Genomic DNA, 19,910 nt, shown 5'->3' with positions numbered 1-19,910 from the left:
TCCGCTAATCGTAATACTTCTACTGGGTCTGTATCTATGTTTTCAAAGATCTTTTCGTTCCTTGCTTTCCAAATATACCAAATAATCCATGGGAAGACTGACGAATCAACTTCCGTAGGTATTCTCCAAAATAAGTGATCCAAATTCGTCAAATTTGATTCCGTGGGGAAAATCCCCATAGCCGTAGGAATCTGTGAAAGTGCCCAAATCTGCCTTGCCGGGTGGCACTGAAAGAGTGTACGATTGATTGTTTCCTCAGATGCGCCACATCTGGCACATCCCGTGTCACAATCAATTCCTCTTTTCCTTAAATTTTCCGTGACCGGTACACATCCCAGTAAGATTTGCCATATGAAATGGCGTATCTTAGGTGGACACTGCACTTGCCAAGAATATGCTTTTAATGTGTTGATGTTAGGGCCAAAAACGTTTAAATTGGTCTCCGACTTTTCCATCCGTGTAGAATGATATCCCGATTTCACTGTATATTTTCCGGATTTTGTAAAATGCCAACCCAAAGAATCTTCTTTTGTTGGCGCAACCACAGGTATGGCGCTGATTAGAGCGACATCTTCTAGAGTAAACATCTCTTTTAAGAGATCAATATTCCAAAAGTTCGACCGACTATCTATAAGGTCTTTAACTTTTAAAGATGGGTCAGCAACTGACCCATTACTTTTTGCTGGTCTCGGGAACTGAGCTGGAATCCAGGGATCCTCCCACACCGAGATGGATGTCCCAGATCCGACTCTTTTAATAAGTCTTTTATTAACCAGAGATCTAGCTGAACATATACTCCGCCATCCATATGATGGGGAATATGATTTTATATTTTCCAAAGGATTGGATTTCCTAAAATACCGTCCTTTAAACACTTTTGCGAATAAAGAATCTGGAACCGTAATCAACCGCCATAATTGTTTTGCTAGTAAAGCTGAATTAAAATCGTCCACATTCCGAAATCCTATTCCCCCTTCCGATTTGCTATCGCACAATTTGTTCCAAGTCATCCAGTGCATACCTCTGGAGTCACCATTTGAGCTCCACCAGAAATTTGCTACCGCGCTAGTAAATTTAGAAGTGATTGTTTTTGGTAGTCTGAAGCACGACATAACATAAGTTGGTAGTGCTGCAGCTACCGATTTAATCATTACTTATATAATAAATTCATTACAAAAAAAAAATTGATGGGCCTTGTAGTCTATTTATTCTTCTCTTCGAACCACGCAAGTATAAGGCCCATATATTTATTTACTGGGCTAAAAAGGCCCAACTAAGTTATCCCGTTCAAAATCTGACACGTCATCATCGTCTACGATAAAACTGCAAAAGGAGATGAGGTGAGTGAGGGAGGGAGAGAGAATGGCTCGAGCTCTGCTGCTGCAACCGTACAGAGCCACGGTGCTAGCAGCTTCATCTAGCGAAACGAAATACGACGGCGTTCCGGAGGTTAAGCTCTCGGATCCTACCCGGAACTACCGGGTATTAGTGTTGGGTGGAACGGGTCGGGTCGGCGGGTCTACTGCTACTGCTCTCTCTAAGTTATGTCCCAAGCTAAAAATCGTCGTCGGTGGACGCAACAGGTTCGCGAGAATTTTTTTTTTTTTGAATTTCCATGGAAATGTCGAAAAGGTTCGAAATTCATTAAGATGAATCATCCTCTGTGCGCAGAGAGAAAGGTGAAGCAATGGTGGCTAAATTGGGAGAGAATTCTGAGTTTGCTCAAGTAGATATCAATGACGCTAAGATGCTTGAGACAAGTTTAAGAGGTTTGTTTCACTTTACCAAAGACATTATCATTGGACAATTTTGGTAGGGATTTTAGATAAGTTTTTCTGGGATTTCTTTTGGCTTTTGAAGTTTTATTAATTCACCGTGAAATTTGTGAATCCAGACGTAGATCTTGTAGTCCATGCCGCTGGACCATTCCAGCAAGCTCCTCGATGCACTGTTCTTGAAGCTGCTATAAAGACCAAGGTGAGGATAAGGTAAAAACACAGTTTCTAATGTCACCAAACCTTACCTTGTCCGAAATGGATGAGCAATCCTCCTGTTTAGTTTTTGAGTTTAGGAATTGAGTCCTTTTTTCTGTTTATATCTGAAACAGACTGCATATCTTGATGTTTGTGACGACACAAGCTATGCTTTCCGTGCAAAATCTCTTGAAGCTGAGGCAATTGCTGCGAATATCCCGGCGTTAACAACGGCTGGAATATATCCAGGAGTTAGCAATGGTGATCTGAATACTTGTCCCTCTAGCTTTTATGCTTGAGATTGTTTTGTTGCAATAATTTAACAACATGTTTGACTTTCTTATAGTGATGGCAGCAGAAATGGTCGCTGCAGCAATAAGCGAAGACAAAGGAAAGCCAGAGAAATTGAGGTAACGCTAAGAACTTTCTTACATGTTTGTCATCGTAAGTGAAACTATAGTTTTCATATTGCAACAATATTTTTTTTCTTGTAGTTGACTCAGACTTTTACTTGTCTCGCAATGTCATATCAGGTTCTCTTATTACACAGCAGGCACTGGCGGTGCGGGTCCTACAATATTAGCAACGAGTTTTCTACTACTCGGAGAGGAAGTTACTGCATATAAACAAGGTAAGTGTTATAGGACTTTTAACTCTTAGAAATCTAAACAAATCTTTCTCTCAGAAATTTTCTTAGCCTTGTATTGTGGGACTTGATCAGGGGAGAAGGTGAAACTAAGACCCTATAGTGGAATGATAACCGTGGATTTCGGAAAAGGCATCCGGAAAAGAGATGTTTATCTTTTGTAAGTTTCTCTTCCATATCAAAAGCTCCATTAACATACTGGAAAGGATTTGCTTAGAACAGTGATTGTTTTCAGGAATTTGCCAGAGGTTAGATCAACTCATGAAGTTCTAGGAGTGCCAACTGTCGTTGCTCGATTCGGCACAGCTCCTTTCTTCTGGAACTGGGGAATGGAGATCATGACAAAACTCTTACCATCGGTATCATGCTCAGACCTTACCTGAGTCAATGGTCCCATGATCAATTATATTCCTGTATTCAAATTGCAATGCTTGTCTTGCACGCTTCAGGAGGTCCTTAGAGACAGAACCAAAGTCCAACAAATGGTAGAGCTGTTTGACCCTGTCGTTAGAGCCATGGATAGCTTTGCTGGAGAGCGTGTCTCGATGAGGGTAAGTGAAAAAACAGAGAATTGAAAATAATCTGCAGTATTAAGTAGTTATTTCGGTGACCCATTGATACTTATGTTTAACTCTTTGGGAAGGTTGATTTGGAGTGCTCGGATGGACGGACCACAGTTGGGTTATTTAGTCATAAAAAACTATCCGTGTGAGTCTCCTTAACATCCCTATATAACACACACATGTATAAAGCTATGTATGAGAACCGATATATCTTGTGTTTACAGATCCGTTGGAGTTTCAACCGCGGCTTTTGTTGTAGCAATGCTTGAAGGAAGCACACAGCCAGGGGTTTGGTTTCCAGAAGAGGTGTCTCTCTCTAGATTCCCAAAGAGACCTTAAGTTTTTTTTGTTTACGATGAAAAACAATGTTGAAATTTTGTTCTACACAGCCTCAAGGGATCGCAGTAGAGGCAAGGGAAGTTCTTCTCAAACGTGCATCACAAGGAACATTCAATTTCATACTGAACAAGTGAGCCATTTTTGTTCCTTTTTCTTCCTTTTATTGCAGATATCGATTCTTTATTTCACCTATTTTAATTTGATAAAATATTTTCTTGGTCTTCTAATCTAAAGGCCACCTTGGATGGTTGAGACCGAGCCGAAGGAGGTGGTTTTAGGGATATATGTATGAGTTCGACCGAGGAAGAAGAAACATAGATTGATCATCGATACTTTACTTTGGAAACCAATTTGCGTCTGATGTGTATACTCTTACAGATAAACATTTTCATCAAAAGATACATAGAAAAAAAATCAAAAAACCACTTGGCGATGACACAATCGTCCGTTGAAACAACCATATAAATCAATGAAGAATATAATTTACAGGTGACATGAAAAGTAAAGATCCAACAAGCTCTTTCCTTGTACTATATGTTCAATAAAGTCCCAACATTTTGAGTTCCATCACATGACTCTGGTCAAGCTCAGGAACATTCTTGCAGTCGCGGTCTTCCACTATATATTCCTGATGTGAATGACACGAAAACAGTGTTGTATACCAGAAAGGCGATTACTGTAAATCAAGAACGGAAAAGCTGCAAGAAACCGGACCTTTGTGAGTTCTTGTTTGGCGAGAACATGGTAATGCCGCTCGTTGATCTTTTGACCACATATTATGGCGATGAAGAATCCGTATAGCAGTCCTACCAAGACAATGGCCAAAACTGCAACATAAAACAGACCATCATGTTAATTATACGCTCAGTGGTTCAGCACAAAGATGATTTTGATCAAATCTAAGCCTGGTGATTGGGCGATTATGTCCATGAACCTATAGAAAACGAAAATAGTTGTACCAGCCAATGTGTAGAACCCATAAGGATGTTCCTCATAACCAAACATTTCTCGTAGTTCTTCACCGTAGAACTTGTAAACTAGTAACCCCAAGAATGCTACAATCTGTTGATGTGAGAAGCCTTTTTCATTAGTATATATAAATGCATTCACTAAGCATCACATATATCTTGTATGAATCTCCAATCCGAATTCATACAAGGAATCTCCTGTTTCGGTTTTCAAATGCAATAAGAAACCACGAATTTGGTCATAAAGTGGTATGGCAATAAGCTAAGGATTTGGTCATAAGCTACGGATTAGCATTCTCATTTTGGAATTCTAGTATATGTACAAGAGTGTGGATGTGAAAAAATGGGAGTCATGTAGTACCGTCTGGACAGAAATGAAGATGAACGCATGATCCCTAGCAACCAGCAGCTGAAATCTCAATCTCAACCACCATCTATCAGCAGGTACATTGGCTCTGAGTTTGAAGAAGGCTCTACACTCTGTACAATGCGAAAATGCAAAACCTTCCTGAAACATATTGCATAGAAACAAAATACACTTGATAAGCTAAGTAAAACCATTAATTCAAAACCAAGAACAAACTGTCTGGCAATGATGGCGATAATTTACCTTGGTGGAACGCCAATTATCAAGGCAAGATCTGTGAACGTGCTTCTGAGTACCTTTACAATTGCACGGAGCAATCAGATCTTCCCCTGCAACCAAAAAACAAACCAAGTCGTCTCATTTTCTCAACATATGCCTATTCTTGTATCAGATAAGGAAGTGGTTAATTTATACCTCCAACATCAAGGCAAATTCGACATTGTGGTTGATCTCCAGAAACAAGAAGAGTAGTTTCGTCATCATCAGTCTCAGCTATTTCTGAAACTTGTCCTTCCTCCACAACACGATCTCCTCTTTCCGCAGCTACGATTTCGTTCGAGGATGTTGATTCGTCCAAAAAAATACGTTCCTTCCTATCATCATCATCATCACTAGGCACTAATTGCATCTCTTAAACATACTAAAATTTCTGTGAATGCGAAAGAATTCAACACAGCATCAGAAAACTCGATCTAGGGTTTCGCAGGGGAAAAATCGATACTTACACGAACTCAACCAATTCTCGAGAAATTTCTTCCAAGACAAGCCATTGCTTGCAAGTAAAAGAAATTGGTAAACTACGGCTGCGAATCAGAGTGATGGGAATTGAATTTTGTTAGTCTCGATTCATCACTATTATGTGGGGAATACAGAGACGAAGATGAACTTTTGAGGTTTGAGAGAGAAGAAGCAAAAGAAGATTGATTGATTGGGATCAATAACGATGGCGAAGAAAAGTCTAAAGGGTAAAATTGGAATTTAAAAAAACATGTGGAGAGCACGTGACACGTGGGATTTATCTCACTTTCACAGTAGTCCTGTGAAGTTCATCGTTAACTTCGCAGACTCTGTTGGGATTAGTCAACACAGATCAGAATCTGAGCTTTTGGCCGAGACAAGCGAAGAAGAAGAAGAAGAAGATGGCGGAGACTGTACATTCTCCGATCGTTACTTACGCATCGATGTTATCGCTTCTCGCTTTCTGTCCACCTTTCGTCATTCTCCTGTAAGATCGGCCTCGCAGATTTTTCTATCTCCTGAATTCATAACGAGAAGTGAATAGCCGATATCTTCAAATCATTTCCCATTAAGTAGGAACCGTATGAATCTTTGATTGAAAAAGCGATTCAATGATTCTTTCTATGGTAATTGTGAGTTTCCAGATTTTTAGGCAATTAGAGTAGTTTTAAAGCTACAAAATCATATTTAATCTAATATGGGGAATAGTGGACATTCTTTCTTGTTGGAAATTAGTTAGCTGTGATTATAAGTTATCCCGAGACCATCAGTTTCAGTGAGTTTTTAAGTAATGCAAACAAGTTTCATTTCTTTATGATGTAGATGGTACGCAATGGTTCATCAGGATGGTTCTGTTACTCAGACCTTTGGCTTCTTTTGGGAGAATGGAGTTCAAGGACTCATCAACATTTGGCCAAGACCCACTTTGATTGCTTGGGAAATTATATTTTGCTATGGCGCATTTGAAGCTGCTCTTCAGCTGCTTCTACCTGGTAAAAGAGTTGAGGGTCCAATATCTCCAGCAGGAAACCGACCAGTTTACAAGGTACTGGAAATGGCCTTGCATGAGTTCGATTAGCCTTGTGTGGTGGAAGTCGATGCAGATGATAACTGTACGGTTCTGTTCTTGCAGGCCAATGGTGTGGCTGCTTACTTTGTGACACTAGCCACCTATCTTGGTCTTTGGTGGTAAGAAATGTTTTAATCTTTTGATGACTTTGGTTTGGATTAAGTTTATGCTTACGTATCTTAAGCTTGGATTAACTGTTGCACTTATGTGAGTTCACTTCTTTGCGTTATTCAGGTTTGGGATCTTCAACCCTGCAATTGTCTATGATCACTTGGGTGAAATATTTTCGGCACTAATATTTGGAAGCTTCATATTTTGTGTTTTGTTGTACATAAAAGTAAGTGTCTATGTCATTAATGGTGTGTTCTTTGTTTTCTTAGTCTCTACTATTATAGAATTTGACCTTTTGTGTTTCTAAAACTTTGTTTTTTTTTCTTGTACAGGGCCATGTTGCACCTTCATCAAATGACTCTGGTTCATGTGGTAACCTAATAATTGACTTCTATTGGGTGAGTTATTTCTGCTGATCAGATTCTCATTCTTTTGAAATTACTCGTTGGGATTTATTCGAAGAACTCGTGTCTTATTAGCCATCTCCTCATAATTTGGTTGCCTCTTTTCTCGACATTTGGATGTCAAGCTTTACTAAAGTTCCACATCTAGTAGACCTGTATTCGTCAATGTTCTTAGCAGTATTTATCTTTTTATTGACTAGATACAAGAGAACTAGTTTGGTATGAATGTCGTCTAAAATGTCAGTAGTCGGTGAAGGACAAGAACAAAGTATTCAGTAGTTTGTATAACAATCTCAAGTTGAGATCATCTCTCACAATGTACTCTTTTTGTTCAGCTTATCATTAAGACAATCCCATTTGTGGCAATCTATTTCTCACTGTGTTCTTTGCGTCGTGGTTTGCAGGGCATGGAGTTGTACCCTCGAATTGGTAAGAACTTTGACATCAAGGTGTTTACTAACTGCAGATTCGGAATGATGTCTTGGGCAGTTCTTGCAGTCACGTACTGCATAAAACAGGTACTTTCTGGATAGTTCTTATGTAAATACTACACTCTGACGACATAACCTGGAGGTTTCTTTAAGTCCTTATTTCATTAGAGAACTTCACCTCTTTCTGATTTGTGATTCCTATACCTTCTTTAACCAGTATGAAATAAATGGCAAAGTATCTGATTCAATGCTGGTGAACACCATCCTGATGCTGGTGTATGTCACAAAATTCTTCTGGTGGGAAGCTGGTTATTGGAACACCATGGACATTGCACATGACCGAGGTATGCTTCTGGTACATAGATTAAAATTATAAATCATCATCTTCCTCATATAGGGTACAAGGAAAGAAAGCCAGTTGCAACAACAAAAGTTTCTTTACTGTTTGGCTATAATTTCCTTGCCAGTTCTGTTTATATGGCTGCAGCTTTTTATTCAGATGATTGTCTCTAGCTTTGACCCATGGACAGAAGCTTACTTTCTGATGCTTTATAATTTATGATTTTTCAGCTGGGTTCTATATATGCTGGGGTTGTCTAGTGTGGGTGCCTTCTGTGTACACTTCTCCAGGCATGTACCTTGTGAACCACCCCGTCGAACTTGGAACTCAGGTGCATGATTTTTAATTTGTATTGAAGAGAGAAATACCCTTTTTGTGTTAATCAAACGAGAAACTTTTAAAATACCACTTTTTCATATGGAAAAAAGTCACGTTTAGCTAAATGTGACAATCCCAATTTCTAGTAATTGCACTTCAAATCTTGTAATTGAATTACTGGGTATCTTCCATTACATTAGACGTAGAATGTTGATCAAATGCTCGTTGCGTCTTATGGCTCATGATTGTAGCTGTCAGATATCAGTCTTTGTAGTAGAATAAAGCTGTTCATGAAACACTACTGAGGCGACAATCGTTGGGACATTTATGCCTATCTCCGTATCTAAGACTTCACTATATCCGTCTTTGGTTGCAGTTGGCAATATACATTCTAGTTGCAGGAATTCTCTGCATATACATAAACTATGACTGTGATAGACAAAGGCAAGAGTTCAGGAGGACAAACGGGAAATGTTTGGTTTGGGGCAGAGCGCCGTCAAAGGTGTGATCATAATAAGCCTCAACTAGCTCAGTGAAGTTAGCTTTATTCTTTTTTCAGATCTAAACATTTTGATGTGTATGAATATATCTTGGTCTCTCGGTTTGTTGCAGATTGTGGCGTCGTATACTACAACATCTGGTGAAACTAAAACTAGTCTTCTCTTAACGTCTGGATGGTGAGGCTATTCTACTTTTACACTGTAACAACAATTAACTAGGCGTTTGTCATCATCAATGGCTTTGACTGTGCAGGTGGGGTTTGGCTCGTCATTTCCATTATGTTCCTGAGATCTTAAGTGCTTTCTTCTGGACTGTACCGGCTCTCTTCGATAATGTAAAATCCTTCTCCATCTCTTTGCTATATTATATGCTCTTGTTGCAAGTGAGACAAACTTAACACACTCTGCTCTATTTCAACCAGTTCTTGGCATACTTCTACGTCATATTTCTCACCATTCTTCTCTTCGATCGAGCCAAGAGAGACGATGACCGATGCCGATCAAAGTAAGCACCAAATCTGAATTATTTATTTAGACATCGTACCTTTTGATTTGCTGACAATATTTCGGTTGTGTGTTTTTTTGGTAAGGTATGGGAAATATTGGAAGCTGTACTGTGAGAAAGTCAAATACAGGATCATTCCGGGGATCTATTGATTGTAACGAAGTCTGTTGTTCTCTTTTTTATACTACACTTGTTTCTTTAATTTGAACGTTGGAATCATCAAAAGACCGAGAAAAGCAAAATTGATGCGTTAGACATTATTTTGCTGATTTGTATGCTATAGGTTTTGAAATCTCTAGCTACGCTTATGTATTTCCCTAGATTATTTAAATTTAGCCTGCCGTTTTAATTTTTATATTTGATATTTTGATTATACGTACTGCTTTTTAATGCATCCAAATATGTTAATTCATCATCTAATATTTTAATTATCGGTTTATATTATTAGTGTTGTCTAGGTATCATTAACCGGGTTTTGAACCCCTATAAGTACAATGCATTAATTGAACTTGAACCCTACAAAATGTTCACAAAGGACTGGAAGTGTTCTTTCAATTATTTAATCACAAAGATCTCACCTACTATACTATTATCAAGTTGACTCCACATTTTAGATTTGATTTGGTATTATGCAGGATGTTAGATGAGGTACAATAGTAAAATAACATCATTCTTTTTCTGTAGAATCTCTCTGGTCAATGGTCTTTTTAGTTTTTAAACTGTATTATGTTCTCTCTCACACAGTAAAAAACAAAGAGAGAAAGAAAGCAGAGAAGACGACAAAAATGTAGGCATTAAAAAGAAGAAAAAGACAAAGACAAAAGTAATGAGAAGACAATGAACATTTAAAGAAGACAGACAAATCCCACACCCAAGCCTCAGCCTCATCTCTTTTATTGTTATTTGTTTTTCTAACAAAACAACAAAAACAAAAGAGATGGTTTTTGGGTTTTGTTTTGTCTTTGTTAGGGCGTGTTTGGACGTTTCCGTCTTCTCAGAATCAATATTACCAAAACAGCTTTTTATTTTTTTCTCTTTAACAATTTTTCTATGTAGAAAAATATAGTCATGATTCCAAATCCACCTCATGCCATGACAAAAACCCATAAAAGTGGAGGTTCCAATCTCGAATACAGACATATATGTTGTATTCGTGTATGTATCTATTATTAGATAATTCCAAATTGTATAATGCCAAATGGGTTCATTGAACTTCTTCTTCCTTCATAAGTGATGCTTTTTCTTTTTAGTTCCTCTTAATCGAGAAACTTAACTTAATTTCAAGAGAATTATTATAGGTGAGCCAAACAATTTATTTCAGATATAAGTAATCCAATCAATAAGACTAATTCCTACAAGTTTTTCAAATTAAAAAGAACATGATGATATGCAACACAAGCTATTTATTGATGTTATACCTCCACTTTAATGGCTGTGAAAAATCACTCAAAATCAAAATACATATTCTTATGTGAATATTCATTATGTAGTACCCATATAATATAGATGGATGGGACTGAAAATTCGACAAACTTTTTTTAATAATTCCTTAAAACCAAGGAAAGAAAAAAGAGATTTGAAAGAGGAAAAGAAAAAACAAAGAGGAAGAAGACAAAACCGACTATCACGCATTGTCTGGTACGTAGAGCCAAAAGGAACAATGCCTCTGTTTTAGTGTTTTCTTTCTTAAAGTTTTTTCCAAAAAACACAAACAACAATTCACACACACGCTATTACTCACAAGATAACCACCAGAGACTTAGATAGATAGATAAAGATAGAGAGAAGAACCCCTTACTCCAAAAAGAAAAAAAAAAGCTTTAAGACATTTTCTTCGAAATTCATGTGGTTTTTTTCTTTCCACTGATGTAAGTTTTTCTCTGGTTATCATCTTTGATCATTGCTACTTTTTTTTTTTTTTTTATCAAATTAGGAAACTTTAAATTCAGCTCTCTGTGTGTGTTTCTTCGTCTATATCTATTTGAAAACTTTACTAGATTCAAAGGTTTTAAAATTCTGTACTTTCTCTGCAAACCCTAGTTCCTCTGTTCTTTAACCTTCTTTTTGTTTAACTGCAGATTCTCTGGATCTTTAAGGAAATTCCGAATCGTGGGTTTGGTTCTTCTGGTTACGAGTCTCTCAAAGTTAAATCTTTCCTTAAAAAGGATTATTCTTTTCTTCTTTTGGTTCTGAGTAAATCCAGAATCAAGCTTTGGCCTTCAATGGTGGCTATGTTTCAAGAAGATAATGGAACATCTTCTGTAGCTTCATCACCACTTCAAGTCTTCTCAACGATGTCACTCAACAGACCGACTCTCCTCGCTTCTTCATCACCGTTTCATTGTCTCAAAGATCTCAAACCTGAGGAGCGTGGTCTCTACTTAATCCACCTCTTGCTAACTTGCGCCAACCACGTTGCGTCAGGTAGCCTCCAAAACGCTAACGCAGCGCTCGAGCAGCTCTCTCACCTCGCTGCTCCTGACGGCGACACGATGCAGCGTATCGCTGCTTACTTCACCGAAGCGCTCGCTAACAGAATCCTTAAGTCCTGGCCTGGTCTCTACAAGGCTCTTAACGCAACTCAGATAAGAACCAACAATGTCTCTGAGGAGATTCATGTTAGAAGACTCTTCTTTGAGATGTTCCCGATACTCAAAGTCTCCTACTTGCTCACTAATCGAGCTATACTTGAGGCTATGGAAGGAGAGAAGATGGTTCATGTGATTGATCTCGATGCTTCTGAGCCATCTCAATGGCTTGCTTTGATTCAAGCTTTTAACTCTAGGCCTGAAGGTCCACCTCATTTGAGAATCACTGGTGTTCATCATCAGAAGGAAGTGCTTGAACAAATGGCTCATAGACTCATTGAGGAAGCAGAGAAGCTGGATATCCCGTTTCAGTTTAATCCTGTTGTGTGTAGATTAGACTGTTTAAATGTAGAACAGTTGCGGGTTAAAACAGGAGAGGCCTTAGCCGTTAGCTCGGTTCTTCAATTGCATACCTTCTTGGCCTCGGATGATGATCTCATGAGAAAGAACTGCGCTTTACGGTTTCAGAACAACCCTAGTGGAGTTGACTTGCAGAGAGTTCTAATGATGAGCCATGGCTCTGCAGCCGAGGCACATGAGAATGATATGAGCAACAATGGGTATAGCCCGAGTGGTGACTCAGCCTCATCTTTGCCTCTACCTAGTTCAGGAAGGACTGATTGCTTCCTCAATGCAATTTGGGGTTTATCTCCAAAGGTCATGGTGGTCACTGAGCAAGACTCAGACCACAACGGCTCCACACTAATGGAGAGGCTTTTAGAATCACTCTACACCTACGCAGCATTGTTTGATTGCTTGGAAACAAAAGTTCCAAGAACGTCTCAAGATAGGATCAAAGTGGAGAAGATGCTCTTCGGGGAGGAGATCAAGAACATCATAGCCTGCGAGGGATTTGAGAGAAGAGAAAGACACGAGAAGCTTGAGAAATGGAGCCAGAGGATTGATTTGGCTGGTTTTGGGAATGTTCCTCTTAGCTACTATGCGATGTTGCAGGCTAGAAGATTGCTTCAAGGATGCGGTTTTGATGGGTATAGAATCAAAGAAGAGAGCGGATGCGCAGTGATTTGCTGGCAAGATCGACCTCTATACTCGGTATCAGCTTGGAGATGCAGGAAGTGAAAGAACATGAATGATATGTACACTTTGTGTTCTCTTTCGTTTATGAGCAGAGTCCCCTTCTTTTGTATACATAGGGACACAATCTTAGTTGTTTTGTGATTGTGATTTTCTGTCTCTTTATGCTATATTGGCAAATGCTTCTACTGCATCTGCATATAAGCCTTTCTAGTTTTCAACAGTGTGTTGGTTCATTTTGGTCTGGTCTGGTGTAATACCAAACCAAATCCAAATTGAGCTGAAGATAACTAATTTTATGGTCGGTTCAAGTTATTTACTGTCATATCGACCAATCACCATCAATCCTTTAAGATGAAAATCACGCATTAAAAGGGCACATAAAGTTCTTAACTCCAAATTCTTGCAGAGACCACCAAAGCTTGCCTTTCTTTAAGCAGATGATCTCGTCATTTGTGTATTGTAAACGACTAACATGTGTATATATAACTAGGTTATAATAAGGACATGTGCATTGTGCACCATCCAAAGAGAGTCTGATGTATATATACTATGGCAACAGATAAGTTATTTACATATTTCCTCATTTCAAATCTGTAAACCTGAAGAACACAAAAATGCAGCTCAAGAACTCTTCATGATCAAAATTCTGAAAGAAGCGAAACTTCGCCAACCGAAGATTTAAGAACAGCTACATGAGTTGTCTACACCATGAATAGATATTTAAGATCATCAACTGTTAATCGAGTTGCAGAGCTTCCACCATGATCTTCACCAAAGGCAGACGCAACCATTTTTCTTTTTTCTTCCTATAATAAACAAAAATCACAGAACCATAAATGAGAAACTGAGGGGAAAACAAGTATCAGCTAGAAGGAAAGGTATAAGATCTTAAAGCATACCTGGAGAGACAAAATTCTATCCTCGACAGTATCTTTTATCGTAATACGAGTTACAGTAACTGGTCGAGTTTGTCCAATACGATGTGCTCGATCAATAGCTTGATCTTCAGTAGTTGGATTCCACCAAAGATCAAGAAGAATGACATGACATGCAGCAATCATATTCAGCCCAAGATTTCCAGCTTTTAAAGACATTATCATCACTTTTACCTGTTTAAGACATAAGGAGGGAACACATACCACTAAGAAAATCGTTTAGGAAAAAATAATTTCCGATAAAGGAGTTTTGAAGATATGCATACGACTTACATCTGGATCGTTGCTGAATTCTTTCACAGCTCTGTCTCTGGCAATTAGACTCATTGTACCATCTAATCTTCTGAATTCTATACTATTTTCAATTAGAGATAGCTCAACCAAGTCAAGCATACCAGTCCACTGGGAAAATATAATCGTTTTTACTGGTCCTTGGTTAGAAGGAGTTGACTGCAGACTTGGTTTCTCGACAATGGTGACATCATCATCATCATCATCATCATCATACGGCTGCTGTGAGGAAGAAGCCATTTGACCATTCTGTGTTGAGTTTGGACTGCCTTGGTTAGAAAGCGACTGCAGAATATTTAAGACAGCTCTGATCTTTGATGAACTAAACTCGCCGTTCTGAAAAACTGCTTTGTCATGCCCTTTATCCTGTGAAGAACTACAACCCAAATCATCAGCAATGCAACTTCTAAGGGTGGATTTAGAGAAAACAACATCATGTGCAAGCTGTTCTCTGCATCTAGGCACAGGGCACGTGTCATCATCTCCTGTGATATAATCTGATACACACTGATAGCAGAATATATGGCCACACAAAGTAACAACAGGGTCTTCTGGTGGATCCTGCAAAGAGACAAAAGAGAGAATGTATGGGTAAAGAAAACAAGAACTAGCAGCTAAGGACTAGATTATGGTGAAACCTGAAGACATGCTACTTATATCGCTAAATTATTATGCACTTACATGGCAGACACAACAGATGGGAGACGATTCTAAGCAACTGAGCAGGCTAAATCGAGCCTCTTTAGGGAGCCTTTTAACAGCTTCTTCTGATACTTTTCCAACAGAATCTGAGTTATATCTTTTAACAAGTTGGGGGTGGTCACACGCTTGGCGTAGTCGCAAAAGCATAAGAAGAATGTTTGCATAGTTTTGATTCAAAGTTCCTGCAGCAGCATATGCCTGCAGAGAAAGAAATATCATCTTACATACTTGACAGGAAATCAGGAATCACTGCAAAACATTTTCTTCAATGAAAACTTCTCCATAACCACAAACTATATTTATACCACATCGAGTTGCTAGTTACTATCTTATTTTTTCAAAAACGTGCAGATCACAGCTATAAACCAGGGATAAACTGATAGTTTGGAGGAGCACAAAAAGAGCACCTTGAACTGAGAACGTGAATCGGATTCAAGCTTCATGTAGAAAGACCGCTCCTCTACCGAAAAGTCCACCTTGATCAAATTTATTGTCTTCGGTGGTAGATTAATTATAGGCTGGCCATCAAGCAATGTTCCTAGATAGCAGATCAGACGACGAGTATCAATTTATCAGAAACCCTCAACAGCAGCACAGTTACGTAAGGGGATAATCGGAGTAACATGAAAATTCTATCATCTAAAAGCAGAAGATCAGAGCAAAATGAAATGGAAAAATGCACAAACCGAAGAATAGTTTTGGACTTAACTTTAGGTCTATCACTAGGTAACGGCTCAGGTAAGCTCACAGCTAATCTCATTATAAAGTATCTAAGAGATAAGCAGATATAATAAGAAAATGCATGGCATTGACCACTTTTTTCAAGTCCTGTCCATCACCAATCCACCCACTAAAAGGAATAATGAGATAGTCAAAGTACCTTTCGTACGGCGCAGCATTATAGCCCTTAGAACAGCTTGAAGCTTCTTGTAACCATGAAGGGAATTTCTGGAAATTGGACCCTTAATTTGGTGGCAGAATGACTTGTACACAGCGTATGGATCATATTTTAGAAACCTGAAATAGCTGTATAAATCATCTATTGTATTTTGTATCGGTGTTCCAGACAAACACCATCTCCTTTTGGCTCGAAGACCGCAACATGCTCTTGCCACCTGGGTTCTATGATTCTTAATTGTTTGAGCTTCATCTAGTACAACTCTGAACCACCCAACTTTTGCTAGAGTACCAGAGTCAGGGTCAGACGAAGAATCGTCAGCATTATTCTTACCTTTTTTCTTACTTTTCTTAGTAGTACCCACTACATTTTTCCGTTTCTTATTGATGGAGAAGCCAGAAGCGAGTCCGTATTTTTCGGAATTTTTTTCATCATTCTCATCGTCATCCACCAGGGGTTGCTTTGGAACTTCATTTGAAACAATAGCGTAAGTTGTCATAACCACATCATATTTTGCTAGTTCAATAGGATCTTTGGTCCTGTTACCGCCGTGGTATATTAAAACAGAAAGTTTGGCTTCATCAGTAACTTTCTCATCAAGTTCTCTTGCCCACTGCCGCACAACACTTGCTGGACAAACAATTAAAGTGCCAGCAGCTGGTCGCATCCTGTTGAATTTGCGTGTTGAAGTACTAGCTTCTTCTCCCTTGGCTTTCTTTATGCCTGAACTACCATTCACACCACTACCATTTGAAACCTTAGACTCCGGTTTCTCAAATGCATTTTCTGACTCATCATCAGCATCCAGATCCAATGCTTTAGCCTCTTGATTGCCTGAATTCTTGGACTTTAATTTTGCCTCGTGCATTTGCTTTAGGATAAGAGCAATAGTCGAGACTGTCTTACCAAGGCCCTGCACAGTACACCAAATGGAATTTTGGGAAACCTAGTAAAATCATAGATAGTTTAGCGGGAAATAACTACGATTAAAAGTAACCTGATCATCAGCTAATATCCCTCCCATACAGTGCAAACTATTAGTTTCCTTCTGAAACATCCAGGCCAATGCAATTTTCTGAGAAACAACAGTGTTTAGTACACACGACCATTCTGACAGATGCTGAAAGATGAACTAAAACATGTATACCTGATGCTTCATAAGGGGAACAGAAAGAAGACCGGCAGGTAAATCGACCTCAGACTTGGGTTGATTCAGTTCCTGCAAAAAATATGTACTCAATTATCAGTATTTTAAGCACTTACAAATGGAAATCATAACCTTGATGCAACAGTGCGAAATAAGAAACGAATGCAACAAAAGTGAGTGTTCATATTCTTTATCGTTTCTCAAAAAGGAAGAAAAAAAATGCTTCCACACACATGGTCTAAAACAGAGAAATTCAGCATGTTACTAGGTCTCAAGCATCAATGAGAAATTGAGACATCCGAACCTTTATTAACCTATTACTCATTTCTGACATAAAACAAACAGGAAGGAACGAGCCTATTCCAATCATTCAATGGCCAAGTTCACTACCACTGTCATAATACTTTATAAATTATAATGAAGTCCAATAACCCCACAGCTGGTGAAAGAGAGAGGTGCATTGCACATAGAATAGAAGCACAAAAGGAAAACTAAGATGGGAATCGGAAAGTCAAAAGTTGAGATAAGGATGAATACCTGTAGAGCAGCCTGATAGATCAGCCTCTCGTCATTTTCCGAATTCCTTTCTTCGGCTATGCCATTCCTATGCATTGGATCACTTAAACCATTAAAATGTGAAGGAGACGCAGATGTTCCATGCGCCACAGATGGAGGTAGGATCCGAGTGCCATTAGTCACACGCCCCATGCCTATCTCATCATGTGCTCCACCATAACGATCACCAATGCTACTCTTGTTCCCTGCAGCTGACACAGCTGAACTACTATAATCCCCTCGAAAGTGACTCGCATTCCCATTACTTGTGCCAATATCAGGTCTGGGAGGAAAAGGAGTTCGACTAAAAGCTGTTGAATGTGTCCTTTTAAGAGCTTGTTGAGATGAAAATTTCTCATAATCTCCAACAGAAATATTGGGAATTCTGGAAGTTCCTATAGTCCCATTTCCCGCAAAATGTGCACGGTGTTCTGCCCGTGGCAGTGACTTGGCTTCAAAACCATTACGTGAAGCGGGATTTGTAAGTCCTGTTTCCGTGTGGCCATTTGCACCAGAAGACCTCCCACTAAAAAATTGCGGTCTTAGCGTAGAGGGATCCCTCCTATGAGACCCTGCACCAAGATCATCAACTCCATAAAGCTACCCTAACTAACGTCACAGCAAAAAAAAAATAGATAGGTCAGACATGTAACCTTCAGCTGTCCGTGGGGGAAGTTGAGGCCTGGTTCTAGTTTCTTGTATCTCGACATCACTATCTGAACTGATATCAATAGCGGAATCCATGGCAAGAACTCCTTTGAAGAATTAAGCGGTCAAGTTTCTAATCAGCCTGACATACACAAGAAAGGAATGTTAATCATCTAAAACGCATAACTTTTACAAAGAGCTCTGTTATCGCGAAAGGCAAATCCGAAACTAAGATTACCAAAAGAGTAAGAGCTTCCAGATAAGATCAAACAAGGTAAAGCTACATACTTTATGAAGAGAATCACTTGCATATTGTAAAAGTAATGCTAAATCGAAATAAACAAATTATAATCACCAAAAAAAGTTTCAAGTGGGCGGTGGCTTTGGAAACTTTGTAATGTTTTGGCATCAAATTCTAGTGGACGATCACCGAAACTCTTCGGAGTGAACCAAAAGAACTCCAATTCAAGATTATTCCGAAACCCAGAAAAGCAATTAGGACAGAACAGAACAACAACAACAACAACAACAACAACAACAACATGCAATGGCGGGACAATATAATCAAAAAACCAAACTTTCGATATAAGAAACCCTAAGAGCACGACAACAACAAAACAAAAAAAAGGGAAAATTGGGAAGAATCAGTCAGTACCAGGAAAGAAGTAAGAAGCAAAATTGAGAAAAGAGAGAGTGTGAAGCCAATTGTTGTTCTTCATACGGAAGGGTCTCAAGTTGACCCAAAGAAAGAATCAGAGACGCTACGGCGGCGTTTTGATCGGAGAAAAAAATGAAGATAGATACGCTCTCATCAATTTTTTTTAAAAACGAGGAAAAATCTCAACCAATAAAAATTAAATAAATAGTAAAAACAAAAAATCAGTGAACCCACGTCACCCATGGGCCAAAGCTCTCGGCCCATATTATTTCAACTTTATAGTCTACTTCATTGGATGGAACTAAGGATGATTGTTGACAAAAAAAAAAAAAAAAAAAAAGAATAATTGAGAAAAAGAAATTAGACTGTGAATTCTCACACTCCATAAATGGGTATAAAATCGATTTTTTTTTGTTATAAGTTACTAGTATTGTTTTTTTTTTAATGTAATATACCATTATATTTTTCTTATTATAGAAGGTTTTATTATTTTATATAACAAGTAAATTATAACTTTAAAAGTATTAAATTGACATCAAAACAAATGAAAATTGAGCTTCTTAGATATCATTTACATTATTAAAAGTGAAAAATAATAATATATCATGGAATTTTACAATTTTCGGATCCATATCACATCCATCGGATCTGAGAAATACCTATCCGGATCAATATCCGTCAATATCCGTGTGTATCTGGATTTGATTTAGATCCACCAAAAATAACTCAAAATTAAAATACTAGTATAAACTAATTTAAAAACATTAATCATAAAATAAATTTAAATATCATAAAAAAATTTCAAATATAAAAAGTTTTAGAACCTATCATGTGCCTTTTACAAAAAAAAATCAAAAATATAGTTTTTTGGTGATTTTTTGAGTAATTCTTCTATTTATTATATAGTTTATGTAAATAAGTATATATATATATATATATATATATATATATATATATTCATAGAATTATATAGAAAAGCAGATTCGGTATCCTAATCTTTAAATCAAAATATCCGAATTCAAAGATTTTGCATAACCTATTTTTACATCGAATTGTGTCGAATCTCATTATGGATCTCAGATCCCGAATATTTTGTCCATCACTAATTCACCACCCATAAAAACAAAATTTAAGCCATTGAAGGAGTTCATCAAAATAAGATTTTTTACCTTTCGGAG

General features: G+C 38.1%; 5 protein-coding genes across 7 annotated transcripts; 3 read left to right on the top strand and 2 right to left on the bottom strand.

The window, feature by feature from the left end:
* The first annotated feature begins 1,217 nt into the window (after positions 1-1,217).
* On the top strand, positions 1,218-3,957 carry LOC9327638. Of its 2 annotated transcripts, XM_002894207.2 has the most exons (13): positions 1,218-1,583; positions 1,672-1,769; positions 1,895-1,977; positions 2,108-2,234; positions 2,320-2,383; positions 2,507-2,604; positions 2,695-2,779; positions 2,855-2,978; positions 3,069-3,170; positions 3,263-3,327; positions 3,407-3,488; positions 3,572-3,651; positions 3,756-3,957. In XM_002894207.2, exons 1-13 carry the CDS (start codon positions 1,363-1,365, stop codon positions 3,811-3,813), a joined length of 1,287 nt encoding a protein of 428 aa, XP_002894253.1. In that variant the 5' UTR covers positions 1,218-1,362; the 3' UTR covers positions 3,814-3,957. The 2 variants fall into 2 exon arrangements, 1 of the variants encoding a protein (XP_002894253.1); XR_002329234.1 differs by having other exon boundaries at positions 1,362-1,583; positions 1,895-1,988; positions 2,855-3,170.
* LOC9330314 (E3 ubiquitin-protein ligase MARCH2) lies at positions 3,839-5,798 on the bottom strand. 2 transcript variants are annotated; one of them, XM_021011621.1, is made up of 7 exons: positions 5,582-5,798; positions 5,271-5,505; positions 5,100-5,185; positions 4,851-4,997; positions 4,481-4,583; positions 4,236-4,348; positions 3,839-4,149 (listed from the first exon to the last, which is right to left on the bottom strand). In XM_021011621.1, exons 2-7 carry the CDS (start codon positions 5,482-5,484, stop codon positions 4,060-4,062), a joined length of 753 nt encoding a protein of 250 aa, XP_020867280.1. In that variant the 5' UTR covers positions 5,485-5,505; positions 5,582-5,798; the 3' UTR covers positions 3,839-4,059. The 2 variants fall into 2 exon arrangements, with proteins under 2 accessions (XP_020867280.1, XP_020867279.1); XM_021011620.1 differs by having other exon boundaries at positions 5,271-5,798.
* Positions 5,799-5,896: 98 nt separating this feature from the next.
* On the top strand, positions 5,897-9,627 carry LOC9330313 (7-dehydrocholesterol reductase). The gene is made up of 13 exons (XM_021011619.1): positions 5,897-6,081; positions 6,417-6,639; positions 6,727-6,782; positions 6,898-7,000; positions 7,107-7,172; positions 7,583-7,696; positions 7,827-7,953; positions 8,180-8,280; positions 8,644-8,769; positions 8,880-8,944; positions 9,021-9,102; positions 9,190-9,272; positions 9,358-9,627. Exons 1-13 carry the CDS (start codon positions 5,996-5,998, stop codon positions 9,422-9,424), a joined length of 1,299 nt encoding a protein of 432 aa, XP_020867278.1. The 5' UTR covers positions 5,897-5,995; the 3' UTR covers positions 9,425-9,627.
* A 1,311-nt stretch (positions 9,628-10,938) lies between these two features.
* Positions 10,939-13,210, top strand: LOC9327637 (scarecrow-like protein 3). The gene is made up of 2 exons (XM_021011452.1): positions 10,939-11,140; positions 11,351-13,210. The coding sequence occupies exon 2, from the start codon at positions 11,495-11,497 to the stop codon at positions 12,938-12,940; it is 1,446 nt and encodes a 481-aa protein (XP_020867111.1). The 5' UTR covers positions 10,939-11,140; positions 11,351-11,494; the 3' UTR covers positions 12,941-13,210.
* Positions 13,211-13,373: 163 nt separating this feature from the next.
* On the bottom strand, positions 13,374-18,902 carry LOC9327636 (helicase-like transcription factor CHR28). Its single transcript, XM_021011451.1, has 11 exons — positions 18,730-18,902; positions 18,080-18,216; positions 17,409-17,998; positions 16,872-16,943; positions 16,722-16,799; positions 15,707-16,637; positions 15,234-15,364; positions 14,806-15,024; positions 14,107-14,685; positions 13,798-14,007; positions 13,374-13,704 (listed from the first exon to the last, which is right to left on the bottom strand). Exons 2-11 carry the CDS (start codon positions 18,168-18,170, stop codon positions 13,600-13,602), a joined length of 3,006 nt encoding a protein of 1,001 aa, XP_020867110.1. The 5' UTR covers positions 18,171-18,216; positions 18,730-18,902; the 3' UTR covers positions 13,374-13,599.
* Positions 18,903-19,910: the final 1,008 nt, after the last annotated feature.

Source organism: Arabidopsis lyrata (genome assembly GCF_000004255.2).
Source record: "Arabidopsis lyrata subsp. lyrata unplaced genomic scaffold ARALYscaffold_1, whole genome shotgun sequence".
NCBI classification, from domain to species: Eukaryota; Viridiplantae; Streptophyta; class Magnoliopsida; order Brassicales; family Brassicaceae; genus Arabidopsis; species Arabidopsis lyrata.
The sequence above is the reverse complement of the archived record's forward strand: the minus strand, read 5'-3'. Positions and strand labels throughout refer to the sequence as shown.